This window comes from Rhinoraja longicauda, chromosome 1 (assembly GCF_053455715.1).
Source record: "Rhinoraja longicauda isolate Sanriku21f chromosome 1, sRhiLon1.1, whole genome shotgun sequence".
Classification (NCBI taxonomy): Eukaryota; Metazoa; Chordata; class Chondrichthyes; order Rajiformes; family Arhynchobatidae; genus Rhinoraja; species Rhinoraja longicauda.
The window spans coordinates 103316949-103335283 of NC_135953.1; the positions used below are offsets into that span (position 1 = coordinate 103316949).

At 45.4% G+C, this 18335-nt stretch overlaps 1 protein-coding gene across 2 annotated transcripts; it reads left to right on the forward strand.

Annotated features, from left to right (window-relative positions):
* Positions 1-2769: 2769 nt before the first annotated feature.
* Positions 2770-12358, forward strand: rpl34 (ribosomal protein L34). 2 transcript variants are annotated; one of them, XM_078411687.1, is made up of 5 exons: positions 2770-2818; positions 5683-5756; positions 6430-6529; positions 11307-11410; positions 12229-12358. In XM_078411687.1, the coding sequence occupies exons 2-5, from the start codon at positions 5692-5694 to the stop codon at positions 12311-12313; spliced, it is 354 nt and encodes a 117-aa protein (XP_078267813.1). In that variant the 5' UTR covers positions 2770-2818; positions 5683-5691; the 3' UTR covers positions 12314-12358. The 2 variants fall into 2 exon arrangements, with proteins under 2 accessions (XP_078267813.1, XP_078267820.1); XM_078411694.1 differs by lacking the exon at positions 2770-2818 and adding an exon at positions 2924-2948.
* The last annotated feature ends 5977 nt before the right edge of the window (positions 12359-18335 follow it).

An 18335-nucleotide genomic window follows, 5' to 3' on the forward strand; every position in this document is an offset into this window, starting at 1 on the left:
ACCGTCAGGGCCGTGGGGGTGGAGGGGCTCGGATGGACCAGCATGGTGGCGTCTGCCAAGGCTGCCTTAGCTGCCGTAAAAGCCGACTCTGCGGCCGGGGACCACAACAACTCTACCGGATTACCTGCAAGGCATTGGAAAAGCGGGCGCAGGACTCGCGCCGCTGCCGGGACGAATCTATGGTAGAAATTAACCATGCCAACGAACTCCTGCAGCCCTTTTACTGTGGTAGGCCTGGGGAAAGCCCGGATAGCCTCCACCTTCTCTGGCAAAGGGACAGCGCCGGCAGGGGTAATTCTATGTCCTAGAAAATCGAGAGCAGGCTGGCCGAATTGACATTTGGAGGGTTGAATAATGAGCCCGTGGTCTTGGAGCCGCTGGAACACGGTCCGCAAATGGGCCTGGTGCTCTTGCACTGAGGGGCTGGCTACCAGGATGTCGTCTAAATAAATAAACACAAAGGGTAAACCCCTGCCCACGCGGTCCATCAGTCGCTGGAAAGCCTGTGCCGCGTTCTTTAAACCGAAAGGCATACGCAACCATTCAAACAACCCGAACGGAGTAATAGTTGCAGTTTTTTGTATGTCCTCCGGTCGCACCGGAATCTGATGGTATCCTCGCACCAAATCGATTTTGGAAAACACTACCGCTCCTTCCAGTCCAGATGAAAAGTCCTGTAGGTGCGGTATGGGGTAGCGATCAGCCGTGGTGACAGCATTGAGACGCCGATAATCGCCACATGGCCTCCACCCCCCAGATGCCTTGGAGACCATGTGTAACGGCGAGGCCCACGGGCTGTCAGACTGACGAACAATTCCCATTTCCTCCATCTTCCTGAACTCCGCCCGTGCCACCACCAGTTTGTCTGGCGGTAGTCTCCTGGCCCGAGCGAAAACGGGAGGGCCTTCGGTGCGGATGTGATGGACCACACCGTGCTTAGCTGAAGGTGCGTCAAAACGTTGGACGAGCAGCTCTGGGAACTCTGCCAGAATCGCAGCATACGAGTCGGGGGCCGCGACGACGGCCTGGACAGTAGGGCTGGGCGAGGAGGCGATTGCCGGAGCGACGTGCTCGTCTTCAGCAGCGGGTCGGAGGTCGTTACCGCGGACATCAGGAACCAGTGAAAAAGCCCAGAGAAAATCTGCGCCCAGGATCGCTTGTTTGACGTCGGCTATGATGAATGGCCATTCGTACGTGCGGAGGCCTAACGCAAGGGACATCTTCCGTGTGCCGAAAGTGCGAATAGGGCTGCCATTAACCGCGATGAGGGTGGGACCTGTCTTACCCGATCTGGTTTCGAGGTCGGTCGGCGGCACTATGCTGACGATGGCTCCGGTGTCTACCAAAAATTCTGTGTCCGTGAATCGATCATGGACATAGAGGCGCCGGTTCTGGCCAATCGTAACTGCCCCTATGTACGATCGGCCGAGGCATTTCCCGCGAAGGTACAAGGCAAACGACAGTTGCGGGATTCGTTACCCCATCGTAGGTGATAGTAGCACCAGCCGCGCTTGTGCGGATCTTTTTGGCGGAGAATTGGCGGGAAACATGGCGCCATCTTGCCGTCGCTGTGGCGTGGTCACCGATGTCGAGACTTTGTTGATGGAATCCCCTGCCTTGCTTTTTCCCGCTATGAGCGCGTCCGCTTTCGCTGCATATGCTTCGGGGTCCTTAAAAGAACAATCCGTAAGCAGCAGTCGGACATCCTCGGGAAGTTTCTCGCGGAATGCCTGTTCAAACATCGGGCAATCCGTGTGCTCACCGGCTAGCACCATCATTTCGGCCATGCGGACGGAAGGCAGTTGGTCTCCAAGATCCGGTAGGTGCAGAAGTTTTGCCGCACCACCATGCTTATTTAACCCGAAGGTTCGCAGTAATGCCTTCTTCATGGTTTCATATTTGTCTTCCGCAGGTGAAGTTATGATAAACCGCATCATGCGCTTGGTTGTGTCCGGCGATAGAGCGCTGACGAGGTAGAAGTACTTCGTTGCATCGTCCGACACCTTCTTTATGTGGAATTGAGCCTCGGCGTGGATAAACCAAGCTTGCGGTGCGTACGTCCAAAATAACGGAAGATGCACGCCTCCCGCGCTTGACTCCGGTGCTCCCTGCTCGGTCATCGTCAACGAGGCGTTGATTCCTGTTCAGTTGGTGATCGTCCAGATCACGTTCGGGGTCACCAATATGGCGAGTCCGAAACTTGCTAGTTGTAGACGAAGTTTATTGCAGCCGCAATACACGAATACAGAGTCAAAACAACAAGTTACAGGACAACCAATATAAACTTACTGTCTTCCTTGAAGACTTCGCCGAACTGGCTAAAACGGGCGCCAAACGCGCACCTGACATCGCTGGCCAATCAGCGATGTCGTTTCCTGGACCAATCCCCATGGTCGCGTTCCCACGTGACCTCGCTGGCCAATCCGAGGGTTCGACTACCTGGACCATTCTCTATGGTCGCTACACTTCCAACATTTATCTCCAGGCTCTCAAGAGATGCTGGCTGACCCACTGAGTTACTCCGGCTCTTTGTGCCCGATTGTGTGCAATCATGTTTCTTGTTTGTGGAATGATAATTATGGGAATGAGCTGTTTGCGTCTTATTGACCGCGAATGCTGTAATTGCCATTGGTGTGGTGCCTCTCTCTGTGTTCCCCACAGCCCAGACTCCCAGTGAATGGCCTTTGCCGTACAACAACATGGCGCCCCCTAACCCCCCCCCCCCTCCTCCCCCCGGCGACGCTTCCGCTGATTGGCTCCGCGTTGACCTCCGCCCCCATCTGCTTCCTCCTTCCCTTTCCGGTGAGGCCAGCGGCAGGTATGGCGGCTGCGCTGGCGCTGGCGCAAGCGGGCGGGCAATCGGGTGCCATCGGCGGCCGCGGTCGGCCCGAGTGGCCGGGCTCCGGCGGGGCAGCATCGCCCTGACTCAGGGGGTCTCCCTCGGACCGGTATTGCAGGAGCGGGGAGGCTGCGGCCGGGGCAGGGCCGGGAGAGACGGCGCCGACAGCCCGGCCGCCACTCGCGGGGGCTGTAGAGCGGCTTTGTGACAGAGCGGCGGGGCTGGGTCCCTGGTCGTGGTGGGGCGGCGGGGCTGGGTCCCTGGTCGTGGCGGGGCTCCGGAGCGGCGGGGCTGGGTCCGTGGCCGTGCTGGGGCCCTGGCCGCGGCGGGGCTCTGGAGCGGCTTTGCTGGGTCCCTGGTCGTGGTGGGGCGGCGGGGCTGGGTCCGTGGCAGTGCTGGGTCCCTGGAGCGGCTTTGCTGGGTCCCTGGCCGTGGCGGGGTGGGGGCCGTGGCAGTGCTGGTTCCCTGGCCGTGGCGGGGCGGCGGTGCGGGGTCCCTGGCCGTGCTGGGGCCATGGCGGGGCTCTGGAGCAGCGGTGTTGGGTCCCTGGCCGCGGCGGGGCTCCGGAGATCTCGGGGAGATAGATGACTCACGGCCTCATATTGTCACTGGATGTCGTGGAGACATTTAGGTGCGTCCGTGTTTGGCACAGGATGATCCCACAGGCAGGGACCAGTCTGGTTGGTGGAGGAGCCGGGTAGACGCGAGTAAAGTCGAAAGAACAAACTGCAAATACTGGTTAATATTCAAAATGCTGGAGAAAACGTGGGTCAGGCAGTATCTCTACTCTGGAGAACATGGGTAGATGATGTTTCGGGTCAGGACTCTTGTTCAGACTGGGTCTCGACCCGAAACCTCACCTATCCATGTTCTCCAGAGATGCTGCCTGACCTGCTGAGTTACTCCAGCACTTTGTGGGTAGAGGGGCTGGGGCGACTGGATAGAGGGACAGTAGTGTAGGAAAATAACTGCAGGTGCTGGTACAAATCGAAGGTATCACAAAACGCTGGAGTAACTCAGCGGGTCTGGCAGCATCTTGGAGAGAAGGAATGGGTGACGTTTCGGGTCGAGACCCTTCAGACTGATGTCCGGGGGGGCGGGACAAAAAAAGGGTATAGGTGGAGACAGGAAGACAGTGGGAGAACTGGGAAGGGAGGGACAGAGGAGCTATCTAAAGTTAGAGAAGTCAATGTTCATACCGCTGGGCTGTAAGCTACCCAAGCGAAATATGAGGTGCTGGGAGTGTGAGGAAGAGTTGAAGTGCTCAGCCACCGGGAGATCAGGTTGGTTAAGGCAGACTGAGCGAAGGTGTTGAAATGAAACAATCGCCGAGCCTGTGTTTGGTCTCGCCGATGTAGAGAAGTTGACATCTGGAACAGCGGATACAATAAATGAGGTTGGAGGAGGTGCAGGTGAACCTCTGTCTCACCTGGAAAGACTGTTTGCGTCCTTGGATGGAGTCGAGGGAGGAGGTAAAGGGACAGGTGTTGCATCTCCTGTGGTTGCAGGGGAAAGTGCCTGGGGAGGGGGTGGTTTGGTGGGAAGGGACGAGTGGACCATGGAGTTATGGATGGAACGGTCTCTGCGGAAAGCAGAAAGGAGAGGAGATGGGAAGATGTGGCCAGTAGTGGGACAGGATACCAGAGGTAACTGCAAACCAAAGGAGCTGCAGAAGGTGGAAATCTGACATAAAAATCAAAAATGTTGGAAACCCTCAATAGGGATGTTGGTAGCATCTTTGGGGAGAGACACTGAATGAGTTGAAATAATGTCCTGACTCAAAACATTGTCCATTCCCTCCAGCTACCTGATGTGCTGAGTTCTGAATAACCTGCATTTCACCTATCTGGGCTTGTTCTAGGGCTTCCATGTTTTCAACAACTGAGACTGTGGTGTGGGCGCATAAGAAGATACCCTTTGGTCCTTTAGGGGTGTCGTGAGACTGCAGAAAGGTCCCTTAAAATTGGTTGCCCTGATATATATCTCTGAATTCATGTCAAAATGTGCTTGTGAATCCTGCTGAGAAGCATCTTGATTAATTTTGGAACATTCAGTTGTTAGATGAATGTATGTTTCCTTAAAAGTAATTAATAGATTCCCTGACGAGTTTCCTTAAGAGTTGATAGATCCACAAAGAGGTGGTGTTTATATGCAACAAGCTGCCAAGGGAGGTAGTTTAGGCAGGTACTATAACAACAGAAAAAAAAATTGGACAGGTACGTGGATAGGAAGGGTTTAGGATGGGCCAAACATGGCCAGGTGGGACATGTCTTTGGGGCAAGTTGGGCCAAAGGGCTGATTTCTGTGCTGTATAAGGCTAGGGTGGGAGGGGAAAGGTTTATAGGAACCTGAAGTCACCTTTTTCCACGCAGAGGGTGATGGGTATATGGAATGAGCTGCTGGAGAGGTAGTTAAGGCAAGTGCTATAATGACATTTAAAAGACATTTGGGCAGGGCCATGGAAAGGAAAGGCTTTGAGTGATGTGGGCCAAAGGCAGGCAGGTGGGACTAGTGTAGATGGGCACTGAGCCAAAGGGCCTGTTTACATGCTCTATGAAATTATTACTGGGCAATTTGAACTGGCTTTTTTATTTTTATCAGCACAAAAATTCACCATAGATCCTGAAGGAAGCCCATTTGTCAAACTAAAGGTGCCAGGCAGGGTACCAGGGGCCTACCAACATCTAATCCTAGATTTTGAAAAGTTATTTTAACTCAAGACATTGCATTATGTCATCTTCACAGAATTAAAATAGATTTTATTCACGAAGTTCCTGAATCTTAAATCCTGTACATTAACGGTCTAATTATATATTTAGTTAACTATTTTCCTTTTATTGCAGGTTTAAAAGATGGTTCAGCGCCTAACATACCGTCGCAGGTTATCCTACAACACAACGTCCAACAAGACAAGACTGTAAGTACTGCAGGAGGAAAGCTAGACTGTTCAGATCCTTAACTTTTTTAGCTAAATGATGACTGATCTGTACTTTCTCCCATTATTCATCATGATTCTGTATCTCTAATCTATATTGGTATCCTTTCTGGGGCTTTCATTAAACCTCTGGCTTTGGTTAAAACACAAAGTACTGGAGTAACTGGAGGACATGGATAGGCAAAGTACTGGAGTAACTCGGGCAGCATCTCTGGAGGACATGGATAGGCAACGTTTTGGGTCAGGATCCTTCTTCAGATGTCCCGACCTGAACTATTGTCTATCCGTGTCCTCCAGAAATGCTGCCTAACCCGCTGAGTTACTCCAGCACTTTGTATTTCACTTGAGAGTCTACATCTGCAGTTGCTCGTGTCTCTAGCTTTTGTGGGAGTATGTTCCAAATATCCTCTGATAATTGTGTGATTAAAATCACACCTGATGGCTTGACTCTTAACCAAAAAGATTTACTGCCATATTCTGGACTCTCCTGAGAAAATGGTCTCCCTCATTAACAATTTTATAACTTACTTCAACCCCTTAATTAGATTATCCTGTAATCTATATTTGAAAGATCATAACCTATCTCCCCCCCCACACCCCTTAAAAGATAGTCTTGCCAATTACTTTTCTGAAAAGGTGTTTTCTAATTGTAAAGCTCCCGGACACCTGGAAACCGCATTGTGTTCCTGTACACCAAGAAAGTTGGCAAAGCACCAAAGTCCGCATGTGGGATCTGCCCTGGAAGACTCCGTGGTGTAAGTCATTTTAAAATATGTACTCTACTTTGGGGGTTTTACATCACAGAATTCTGACCAGCTGATCCTTTGCTGGGTGTTAAGATGAATGAATGAATGACTGTTTATTGGCCAAGTATGCATATACAAGGAATGTGCCTTGGTGCTCCGCTCACAAATGACAACACAAACATACAGTTAACAATTAATAATAAAGCATAACCACATCAAAACAATAAGGATACAACATTACGGTCTAAACATGTGGGTGAAAATAAACCAGAGCAAAAAAGAGACTACAGACTGGTTATTGAGTAGAACTATCACTCGTGGAAAAAAAGCTGTTTTTGTGTCTGGCTGTGGCTGCTTTGACAGTCCGGAGTCACCTTCCAGAGGGAAGAGCTTCGAAGAGTTTGTGGCCAGGGTGAGAGGGGTCAGAGATGATCTTGCCCGCTCGCTTCCTGGCCCTTGCAGTGTACAGTTTGTCAATGGGGGGGAAGGTTGCAGCCAACAACCTTCTCAGCTGTATGAACGATCCGTTGCAGCCTCCGGATGTCGTGCTTGGTGGCTGAGTCAAACCAGACCTTGATGGAGAAGGTGAGGACGGACTCAATAATAGCAGTATAGAATTGAACCATCATTGCCTGTGGCAGATCGTGTTTCTTCAGTTGCCGCAGGAAGTACATCCTCTGTTGGGCCTTTTTGACTGTGGAGTCGATGGTGGCCCCCCCATTTAAGATGCAGCTGGATGTTCCTTGCTTACACCTATGTGGTGTAGTCTGAGCTGATTTGCAATCTTCCCTTAAATTCTAAAAGGTAACCAAACCTAGATTTGTTTCCATGATTTCCTGATCTTGTGGGCATTCTGGCTTTAGTTAGAACAAGGGACTTGATGCATCAGGGACCAACACCGCAGGACCAAAGAGGAGATTTAATAGCGATTTGTTTGTTTAAAAGGCATATGGTATTTGATTTCATAAGTTTGGGCATTGAGTACAAGAGTCAAGAAGTCATGATTCAGCTTTATAGGATTTTGGTTAGGCTGCATTTGGAGGATTGTGTGTAGCTTTGGGCACCCCGTTATAGGAAGGATGTTGAGGCTTTGGGGGGAAAAAAGGGTGCAGAGGAGGTTTGCCAGAATGATGCTTGGATTAGGTGTTATTAGCTACAGAGAGAGGTTGGCCAGACTTGGATGTTTTTTCTGGAATGCCAGATTCTCTGGAATTGCAGGATGACCTGATATAAGTATATAAAATATAATGTGCCTGGAATGCGCTGCCAAGATAGTGGTTTAAGCAGATACATTAGTGGCATTCAAAAAACTTGGATGGGCACATGGATGTGCAGGGAATGGAGAAATATGGGTTATGTGTAGGTAGATTAGTGATGGTCCTGGCATTGTGTTCAGCACAGACAAGGGCCGAAGGACCTGTTCTTGTGATGTACCATTTTATGTTCAGTCATGAAGTTTTCAAATAGATAAGGAAAGAGTAGTTTCTCATGCTTGGAGAGTCAGTAAAGATGATCATCAATTCAAGATTATCCTATTGAGGGAAAATGTTAAACATTTTGTGAAGCTGGCATGCTCTGCCTTGAGGTTGAGGCAGTCTAGTACATCAGGTATATTCACAAAATGCTGGAGTAACTCAGCAGGTCAGGCAGCATCTCGGGAGAGAAGGAATGGGTGACGTTTCGGGTCGAGACCCTCCTCCTGAAGAAGGGTCTCGACCCAAAACGTCACCCATTCCTTCTCTCCCGAGATGCTGCCTGACCTGCTGAGTTACTCCAGCATTTTGTGAATAAATCGATTTGTACCAGCATTTGCAGTTATTTTCTTATAGTCCATCAGGTAACTACCTAAAGCAAAGGAAGGTATAGAGCTGGTGGGGATAGTTTTTAAATCCTTCAGGAAGAATTGCTGAAGGCATAATGGGCTGAATAATCAGCATTGTAAACTATTTTGTAATTGTACTGAAAAGGGAAAGCATTCCATTCAAATTGTGTAATAAATATTAGAAGATGTAGATTTTCAATCATATCTGAAAACGTTCTCGCTGTGTTTTATTAATGACCATGCTGTACTCTGAATTACTGAGTTTCAATTTATTGTAGAGACTACTTTTAAGTCCAAAATGCACTATTTAGCAATTGCGTAGTTTTTTTATACAAAAGGATTCACTCCTAGTTTAGTTTGGAGATACAGTGTGGAAACGAGCTCTTCAGCCCACCAAATCCGTGCCAACTCGCGATCACCCATACACTAGTTCTATGTTATCCCAGTTTCACATTCTACACTCAAGGGGCAATATACCTGTGAAATTAATTAACCTACCAATCTGCACATCCTTAGAATGTGTGAGAAAACGGGAGCACCTGGAGAAATCCCACATTGTCACAAACTCCACACAGACAGCACTTGAGGTCAATTTCGAACCCGTGTCTCTGACGCTGTGAGGCAGCAGTTCTACCACTGTGCTGCCTGGATAGAATTGAAGTGTATAATTGAAGGAAATCTCTCGATATCAGAATTAACAGTTCGAACAGTGTCTGGCTTATTATTTGTGTGAATTGGTTTGGTCTGATCTTAACTATCAGTTTCTTCAAAGTTGGGAGAGTTTGTGAAAACTCTGTTTTTGTTGATAGTTTGTGGTTGCAGCTTGTAAATTTCTTTAGTGAAAACAATCCATGGGTTTCTGACATGGTTTCCATTTCTTTATATATTGAGAATCAGTGCAGCAAAATGACTGTCATCACAATGCATGAAATTTCTCATTAAGGATTGCCCTTTTAGCTGCAGTATCTGTGGAGCTGAATTAGGACTTAGCATGTTCGTTTCACACAACATTTTATAGAATACAAAGTGCTAGAAAGCTGAGCAAATCTGTTCACATTTTTGGAGTGAGAACCAGAGTTAATATGTGTAAAAAGGAACTGCAGATGCTGGTATGTACTGAAGATAGACACAAAGTGCTGGAGTAACTCGGTGGGTCAGGCAGCATCTCAGGAGAAAAAGGATGGCAGTCTGAAGGAGGGCCGCAACCCAAAACATCACCCATCCTTTTTGTGCAGACATGCTGCCTGACCCGCTGAGTTACCCCTGCATTATGTGTCTAACAGTTAATATTGTGGGTCAATGGCCTTTCAACAGTACCAACAGAAAGGTGGAGCAAAACAAGATGCAGAGGTGAAAGGCAAATGAAAAAGACACAGGAACAAAACAAAAAAAGTTGCTGGAGGAAATTTGGGCCAAGGAAGGGACAATGGTGCAGAATGAAGCAGGGTGGTGGATTAGTGAAATAAACTAAAGATTGGTTTGGCTGAGGTATGAAAAGAAACAGAATAACCAAGAAAGTTAATGAGAGCAGTTGCTGTAGACTTGATCCATATAGATAAGGTTCAATATGATAGGCTTCTCTGGAAGGGACAGCTAGCCAACTGGAAGTTGATTTTTGGACTGAAGGCCTGTGAATAGTGATGTGCCTCGGGGATTAGTGCAGGGTAGATATTTGTCATCTATATCAACAATTTGGATGAGAATGGTTAGTACGTTTGCAGATGACACCAAAATGGATGGTATTGTGGACAGTGAAGATGTTTATCAAGAATTCTAACAGGATCCTAATTAAGGGTTGAGGAATGGCTAATGGAGTTTAATTCAGATAGGTGTGAGGTGTTTCATTTTGAGAAGTCAAACCAGGGCAGTCAATGGTAGGGTCCAGGGGAGTGTTGTAGAGCAGTGGGATCTAGAATAAAAGAACATAGTTTCCTGAAAATGGTGTTGCAGGTAGATAGGGTGGTAAAGAAGATTGTTGGCATCAGTCAGAGAATTGAGTAGAAGTTGGGATGTTATGTTACAGTTGTACAAAATGTTAGTGAAGTGCATTTGGAGGATTGTGTTCAATTTTGGTCGCCCTGCTTTGAGAGATGCCATTAGGCTGGAAAGAATGCAGAGAAGATTTACGATGATGTCGCCAGGCTCGAGGGCCTGGACTAGAGGGAGGTTGGGAAGGCAAGGACTTTATTCTTTGGAGCATAAGAAGCTGATGGGTGATTATATAGAGGTGAACAAAATCATGAGAGGAATATTGGGGTGAATGCTCAGAATTATTATCGCAGAGTAGGGGAATTAAGAACTAGCAGGCATTGGTTTTTGAGAGGAGAAAGGCTGATAGAAACCTGTGTCGACCTAATACAGAGGGTGGTGGGTATATGGAGTGAGCTGACTGAGGAACTAGTTGAGGCAGGTACTAGAACAACGTTTAACAGACATTTGGTCAGATACATGATTAAGAAAGGTTTGAAGGTATATGAGCCAAAACACAGGCAAATGGGACATGTTGGTCAGCATGGGTAAGTTGGGCCAAAATATCTGTTTCTGTGCTTATATGGTATGAGTAATTTACTTCAATTATCAGATGATAAAGGTTTGAATGTTGAAATGTAAAGTGTGAGCCAGAGCAGGAGATAATCTGCGATTTGTTGAGCCTGGAAGCCTGTTATGTTGAAGATGTTTATCAAGCTTGCATTGGACTTCACTGGAATCGCTGGAAATGTGTGAGGTGTGGACCCTTGCAACCTCAGGTCATCTTTACACTGACCAGACTTTGAACTGACTCTGGTCCACTGGGTCATTGGTTCCTACCTTTGTTTGAATTATTTTTATTTCATGGACTTGCTTACAAATGGTTTATTGTGTCTTGCTTAGGATGGATTGATTTAAAACCTTTTTGGTGATCAATCTCTGTTCAAGCTGTGGTCAGAAAGCACACTTTAAATGCTTCTTCTTAAACTTGTACAGGTTCGGGCTGTTCGACCCAAGGTCCTCATGAGATTGTCGAAGACCAAGAAGCATGTTAGTAGAGCTTACGGCGGTTCAATGTGTGCCAAGTGTGTACGCGACAGGTAACCTCAAGTGATTTCAAGTGTTTCTAGTTAATTCTTGTGTAGTACCATTATAGCAGTTATGGCATCTGAATGTAATAAAGTGGTGTTTTCCCCATCAGTAACAAGTTGAGGCTTAGGAATAGTGTAGTGGGGTGCTCTGATTTGTAAAGTGGGTAATGCATGATTATCCAGCAATCTGAAAATTATATGAGTAACCATTAAAATTTACAGTGCAGTTGGCGTAACAGATCAAATGTAATTGGTGCAATGAGGCACTGGTGGCCAAAACCTGAGTGGTTATCAGGTAGTGATGATACAGATTACAGTAAGCTCACTTGCTACCAGCAAATATGCAGCTTGGTAGTGGCGTGCCTTGGGTTTCTACCTACCCCAGATTCACATACATTCTGGAGTTACCTTTCAAGTGCTATTTTTAGAAGTACTGCGCAGAAAATGGCTCACCAACTAGCAATCCCCATGCACTAGCACTATCCTTCGCACCAGGGACAATTTAGTTTTTACCAAAGCCAATTAACTACAAATCTGTATATCTTTTGGGGGGGGGGGGGAGGTGAGGACTCATGCCCTCACGTGGAGAACATACAAACTCCGTACAGACATCGCCTATTGTCAGAATCAAACTCTGGTGTAGAGTAGTAGCAACTCTACTACTGTGCTGTCCCAATTTTCTGTGGATTGACTTCACTGCCAAGGCAAGAAGGAGCACATTGCATGCTGCCCCACAGCCTTGTATACCAATTGATGATTTGAATGTTAGCTTGGTGTTCCTGAGATGCCAGTCATGTAAATGGTATCTGATCTGCATTTTATTTTAGGATTAAGCGTGCATTCCTTATCGAAGAACAGAAGATAGTGGTGAAGGTACTGAAGGCACAGGCACAGAGCCAGAAGTCGAAGTGATTCATCTAATTTTGTATGCACGTGGAAATAAAAAACTAATTGAAACTTCTTTGTTTGAGAATATTTATTCGCCCTCAAATGTAGATGTTTGTGATCACAAGCAGAATGGGCTCTTACTCTGTAAAAACTATCACTGTGGTTAAAGAATCATTAACCTACAATATTGAAGTGGGAAGTGTTATAACAAAAGCTATTTGTTAGAATATTTTCAAAGCTAGATAATGGATGTAGAAAGGATATTACCACCAAGAGTCTAGAACCAGAGGGCACAGCCTCAGAATAAAAGGACATACCTTTAGAATAGAGATGAGGAGGACTTCCGGTTGAACGAGCCACGAGATGGCAGATTAGGGTAAGAGCTCCCGACATTTTGAGTTAATATTTACCCACTACAACTCGAATATTTCCAAAACTTTTGTTGCAGTTTTGTAAATATTGTGGGTCAGGATTATGCCTAGAGGAAAGAGTAAAAAGTCGACGCAGATGGAGTTTTTCGATGGTGAGGGGGAAGGGGCTAGCCGAGCCTCCTCAGCTAGCAGTGCAAGGGAGGACGATGATAAGCAAATGCACCCAGATAAGGAACGAGAGAGAGCGGACCTCAGCCTCATATTGAAAGAGTTTAGAAAGGACAATAGTGAGCAGCTGAACGGAATTCGGGAAGAAATTACTAAGACGAACACCAGAATCGGGGAGGCGGAAGAGAGGATTGACGCGGCTGAAAACAGGCTACAGGTGGCAGAGGACGTGGTGACAGAGCTGCTGCAACTCCAAATATACCTAGATGCCAAATTGACGGATATAGATAGCCGCTCCAGACGTGAAAATATCCGGATTCATGGAGTTAAAGAGGGAGCAGAGGAGAACTCCCCGTCAATGGTGGATTTTGTGGAAAGTTTGTTGCGGGAAGGACTGGGGCTCCCGGCCACCTTTAAACTACGGGTAGAGAGAGCGCACCGAGCTCTGATGTCGAAGCCGCCCGGGGATGCCCGACCGAGGTCCATGGTGGCCAAGTTGTCAAGTTACAGGATGAAAGAGGAGCTGCTTAGACTGGCCTGGCAGAATAGAGGATTTCAATACCTCGAGAAGAGAGTTAACCTGGATCACGATTATGCGCCAGATGTGTTAAAAAAACGGAGGGAATACACCGAAGCGAAAAGAATCCTGAAGGAGAAGAAAATCAGATTTCAAACTCCATTTCCGGCCAAGTTAAGAGTTTTCTACCAGGAGGGAACAGTGGTATATGGATCGGCGGAGGAGGCGACAGAGGATATGGCGAAGAGGGGATTCCCGGTGTCGGTCATCAAACACCCGGAGTCCCTTTTGGAGCGGATCCAGCATCTCACTTGGCGTAGTGCCGGGAGACCGGGGGAGAACGGTCAGGAAAGTGGATTTCAAGGAAATGTTACAGGCTTTTAGACGCCAGGATTTGAGATAATGACTGAACCGAAAGGTTCGAACGGCAGAGGTGACCAAAGGAAGTGGGTGAGTCGAGTTTTGATGTTGGGGAGTTTCAGGACCCGTCTCCCATCGGAGGACAGACTTTAAGGCCTTGTTTTTACTCGTTACATTAAATGAGCATGGTATAGGCTATGAACACGGATATTACGTATATGTCGGGTGGACTCTTCTAACCGGGTAGCCGGATAGATGGACAGATTTGGAACTGAAGAGCCACCGTTAGAAGACAGCCCTCTCCCACCTGTCAGGGGGAGAGGCAACACCTCAAAGCCCTCTCACCATCAGGGCTTTAATAGGGTCAAAATCAGGACCCCACAGTTGGAAGTCCGTTTATTTACTTTAGTGTCATTATTGTGTTTTTGTTCTGTAGTTGTTTTTTGGGGGCTGTTTCGTGCATGGATACTGGAGCTGGTATGGTTTATATACTTTTATTTCTTCTACTTATTGGACACTAAATGCAATCAGTTAAAATAGTAACTTATAATGTGAATGGCCTTATCAATCCTATTAAGAGAAGCAAGATATTAACCAAAATAAAGAGAGATAGAGTCGAGGTGGCCTTTACAAGAAACACACCTGTCTGAAACAGAGCATGCTAAACTAAAACGACTGGGCTTTAAACATCAGTACTCCTCATCATATAGTGCTGGTCATAGGAGGGGGGTGGCAATATTAATCTCTAGCAATATAAGTTTTGATCCCACCTTTGAAAAGAGAGATCCAGAGGGGAGATATATCTTCATGAGAGGTAATTTAGGCGGCTCATTGTTTACTCTGTTAAATATTTACGCTCCTCCCAACTCGGATTGGAAATTTTTTAAACAAGTGTTTGATTTGATAATATCTGAAACCCAGGGAGTATTAATCTGTGGGGGGGATCTTAATGTTAGATTAAATCCTAAACTGGACTCTTCAAATGTTCATATAGCTCAGTCGAAATTGATAAATAAATTAATTAATTTGGCAATGAATGATATTGGATTAATTGATGTATGGAGAGAACTAAATTTGTCAAAACGAGACTACACATATTTTTCTAATCCACATTTGGCATATTCTCGGATTGATTATTTTCTTACCTTTGGAAAAGACCTTCATAGGGTTGTAAGCTGCGAGGTGGGGAGCATGGACCTTTTAGATCATAGTCCTGTGTATTTAAAACTACTTCTTGATCGGTATCAAAGAGACACTTTATGGAGATTAAATACATATGTACTGACTCATATGAAAGAACAGATTAAGAACGATATTACAGAGTATCGGGAACTAAATGACAATGACGAAGTTTCACCTCTGATACTGTGGGATGCATGTAAAGCGGTGCTTCGGGGCAAGATAATATGATACAGTGCTCACATAAAGAAAGCTAGACATGAAAAGTTAGAGCGGCTGCAAGTGGAACTGAAACAACTGGAACAAAACCATAAGGATACAAATGATCAAAAAATCCGAGAACTACTTGTGAAGAAGAAGAATGAAATAAATGATATTTATACAAAAGATATAGAAAAAAAGTTGATTTTTGTAAAACAGAAATATTATGATGGGGGAGGAAAAGCCAGTAAATTATTAGCCTATAAACTAAAAAAACAACAGGCAGAGAATACAATTCATAAAATAAAACACCCTGTAACTAATTTTACACACTATAAATTGAAGGAAATACAAAATTGTTTTGATATATATTTCAAAAGATTATATTTACAACCTCAAATCAGTGGGGAGAAAATGGAGGATTTCTTTAAGGAGATTCATTTGCCAAAATTGACCAGTGAACAGAGTAAGTCCCTTGTAGCTGAAATAACAGAGAAAGAAGTTGGGTCTGCTATAGTACATCTTAAACCAAATAAGGCCCCGGGCCCAGACGGGTTCCCTTCTGAATGGTACCGGGTAATGGTGGACTCATTGGTCCCTACGTTACAACGTACTTTCAATTGGGTTCTCAAAGAGAACGTAATACCCCCCTCCTGGAAGGAGGCAGTAATCTCATTGATTCCGAAAGAGGGAAAAGATAAATCTGTATGCAGTAATTTTAGGCCAGTGAGCGTACTCAACCAGGATTACAAAATTTTTACTCACATACTAGCCAAACGATTAGAGTGTTTGCTACCACAAATTATTAGCCTGGATCAGACAGGGTTTGTTCGAGGGAGACAAACCCAAGACTACATTAGAAGGACATTGCACATAATTGACCACATAACAAAATTTAACTTAGAAGCAGTCGTGGGGTTAGATGCTGAAAAAGCTTTTGATTGTGTAAATTGGTCTTTTTTGCTTAGAGCTTTAGATAGATTTGGATTTCACGATACTTTTATTAAAACAATACAGGCTCTTTATGATAGTCCAAGTGCAAGAATTAAAATTAACGGAGTAGTTTCAAAACCATTTTTGCTAGAAAGAGGAACAAGACAGGGATGTCCAATCAGCCCCCTTTTATTTGCGGTTTTTATCAAACCTTTGAGTCAGTGGATTATCCAGAATAATAATATCAAAGGAATAGTAATGAAAGGAGGGGAACAAAAGATTTCCTTATTTGCCGATGACGTATTGGTGTATTTGTCAGACCCTGAACAGTCTTTGTTACAGTTATTTTATGTTTTGGAACAATATGGATCCTTCTCTGGCTATAAGTTAAATGTTATAAAAACACAAATTCTTAGTTTCAAATATAGCCCCTCAGTAAAAGTAAGGGAAAAGTTTAACTTGAGGTGGGATGTTGAATCCATGAGATATCTGGGAATAAACATTCCAATAGATCTGACTAAACTGCACTTGCTTAACTACCACCCATTGAACAATAAGATCAGGGAAGACATTAGGAGGTGGGACCTGATACCTTATCTTAATTTTGGATCTCGTATTGAATCGGTCAAAATGGTTATGTTACCGAGGCTGTTGTATCTCTTTCAATCACTTCCACTAGATATATCAGACCAACAATTTCAAGAATGGGATAAACATATCTCGAGGTATATTTGGCAGGGACAAAGACCAAGAATCAGATACCAGGGGTTACAACTGACCAAAAATAAAGGTGGGGTTGCACTCCCGTGCTTGAAAGACTATTATGCAGCTGCTCAGCTGAGAACATTAATTTATTGGTGCAACCCCGACTATTGTGCTAGATGGAAGGAGATTGAGATTGCTATAACAGGCACACTCCCACCTGCACCCTCCGCTCTGCCGCTGCCAATCTCCTATCCCCCCACATCCGGACTAAACTCAGATCCTGGGGGGACAGGGCTTTCTCCATCGCTGCTCCCACCCTATGGAACTCACTACCCCAAACTGTTGGAGACTCCCCCACACTCACCACATTCAAAACATCGCTGAAGTCTCACCTGTTCAGTACTGCCTTCAACCACTGAAGGTCACCTCACCTTCTGTCTCCTTTCTCTGTTCATTTATTTATTTACTTATTTATCTATTTATTCATTTCCCTATGTTCTCAAAATCTCTGTAAAGCGTCTTTGAGTATATGAAAAGCGCTATATAAATAAAATGTATTATTATTATTATTATTATTATAACAGGAATTTCCAATTCAGGCTGCAATCGGAGATAAGGAGTTAACAAATAAGTTAATTTGGGAAACTCATGGATTCGATTATCACTTAAGGTATGGAATAAGGTCGTTACCCAAAATCATCTGAGGGATGCGGCACGGTAGCGCAGCGGTAGAGTTGCTGCTTTACAGCGAATGCAGCGCCGGAGACTCAGGTTCGATCCTGACTACGGGTGCTGCACTGTAAGGAGTTTGTACGTTCTCCCCGTGACCTGCGTGGGTTTTCTCCGAGATCTTCGGTTTCCTCCCACACTCCAAAGACGTACAGGTATGTAGGTTAATTGGCTGGGTAAGAATGTAAAAAAAATGTCCCTAGTGGGTGTAGGATAGTGTTAATGTACGGGGATCGCTGGGCGGCACGGACTTGGTGGGCCGAAAAGGCCTGTTTCTGGCTGTATATATATATGATAATGATATGATATGATGCTGTGAAGGTTTTGAGATGGTACACGTTTGATCCAGATTTTGTACCAAAAAGACAGGACACTAGTTTTAAAAAATGGAGTTCTCAAGGTTTGACATTATATTGCACATTTTTACATAAGGGGTCTATGAACAGCTTTGAGAATCTGAAGAGGCAATTTGGTTTGAATAATGATGATTTCTATAGATACCTTCAAATTCGCCATTATATAGATCAAATACAAAAGGAATGTGCAGAAGTAAAATGGGATAATATTTTGTTAAATGTATTTATTGATGCTTACCATGGAGGCTCAAAACAGAAAACCATCTCAAAATTATACAAGGGTTTACGGCAGAGAAAAGGCAACTCACTGTATGTAAAACAGAAATGGGAAAGGGAAGGTGATCTGGTTCTAAAGGAAGAAACCTGGGAGAGCTTATGTGAGATACAATGGAAAACTTCAAGTTCAAATGTTTGGCGGGTGTTTTGCTGGAAAACCCTTATTAGGTTTTTTATTACACCAGTTCAAAAAAGGCATTACACAAATTCTTCTTCATGCTGGCGACAATGTGGGTGCCTTGAGGCAAACC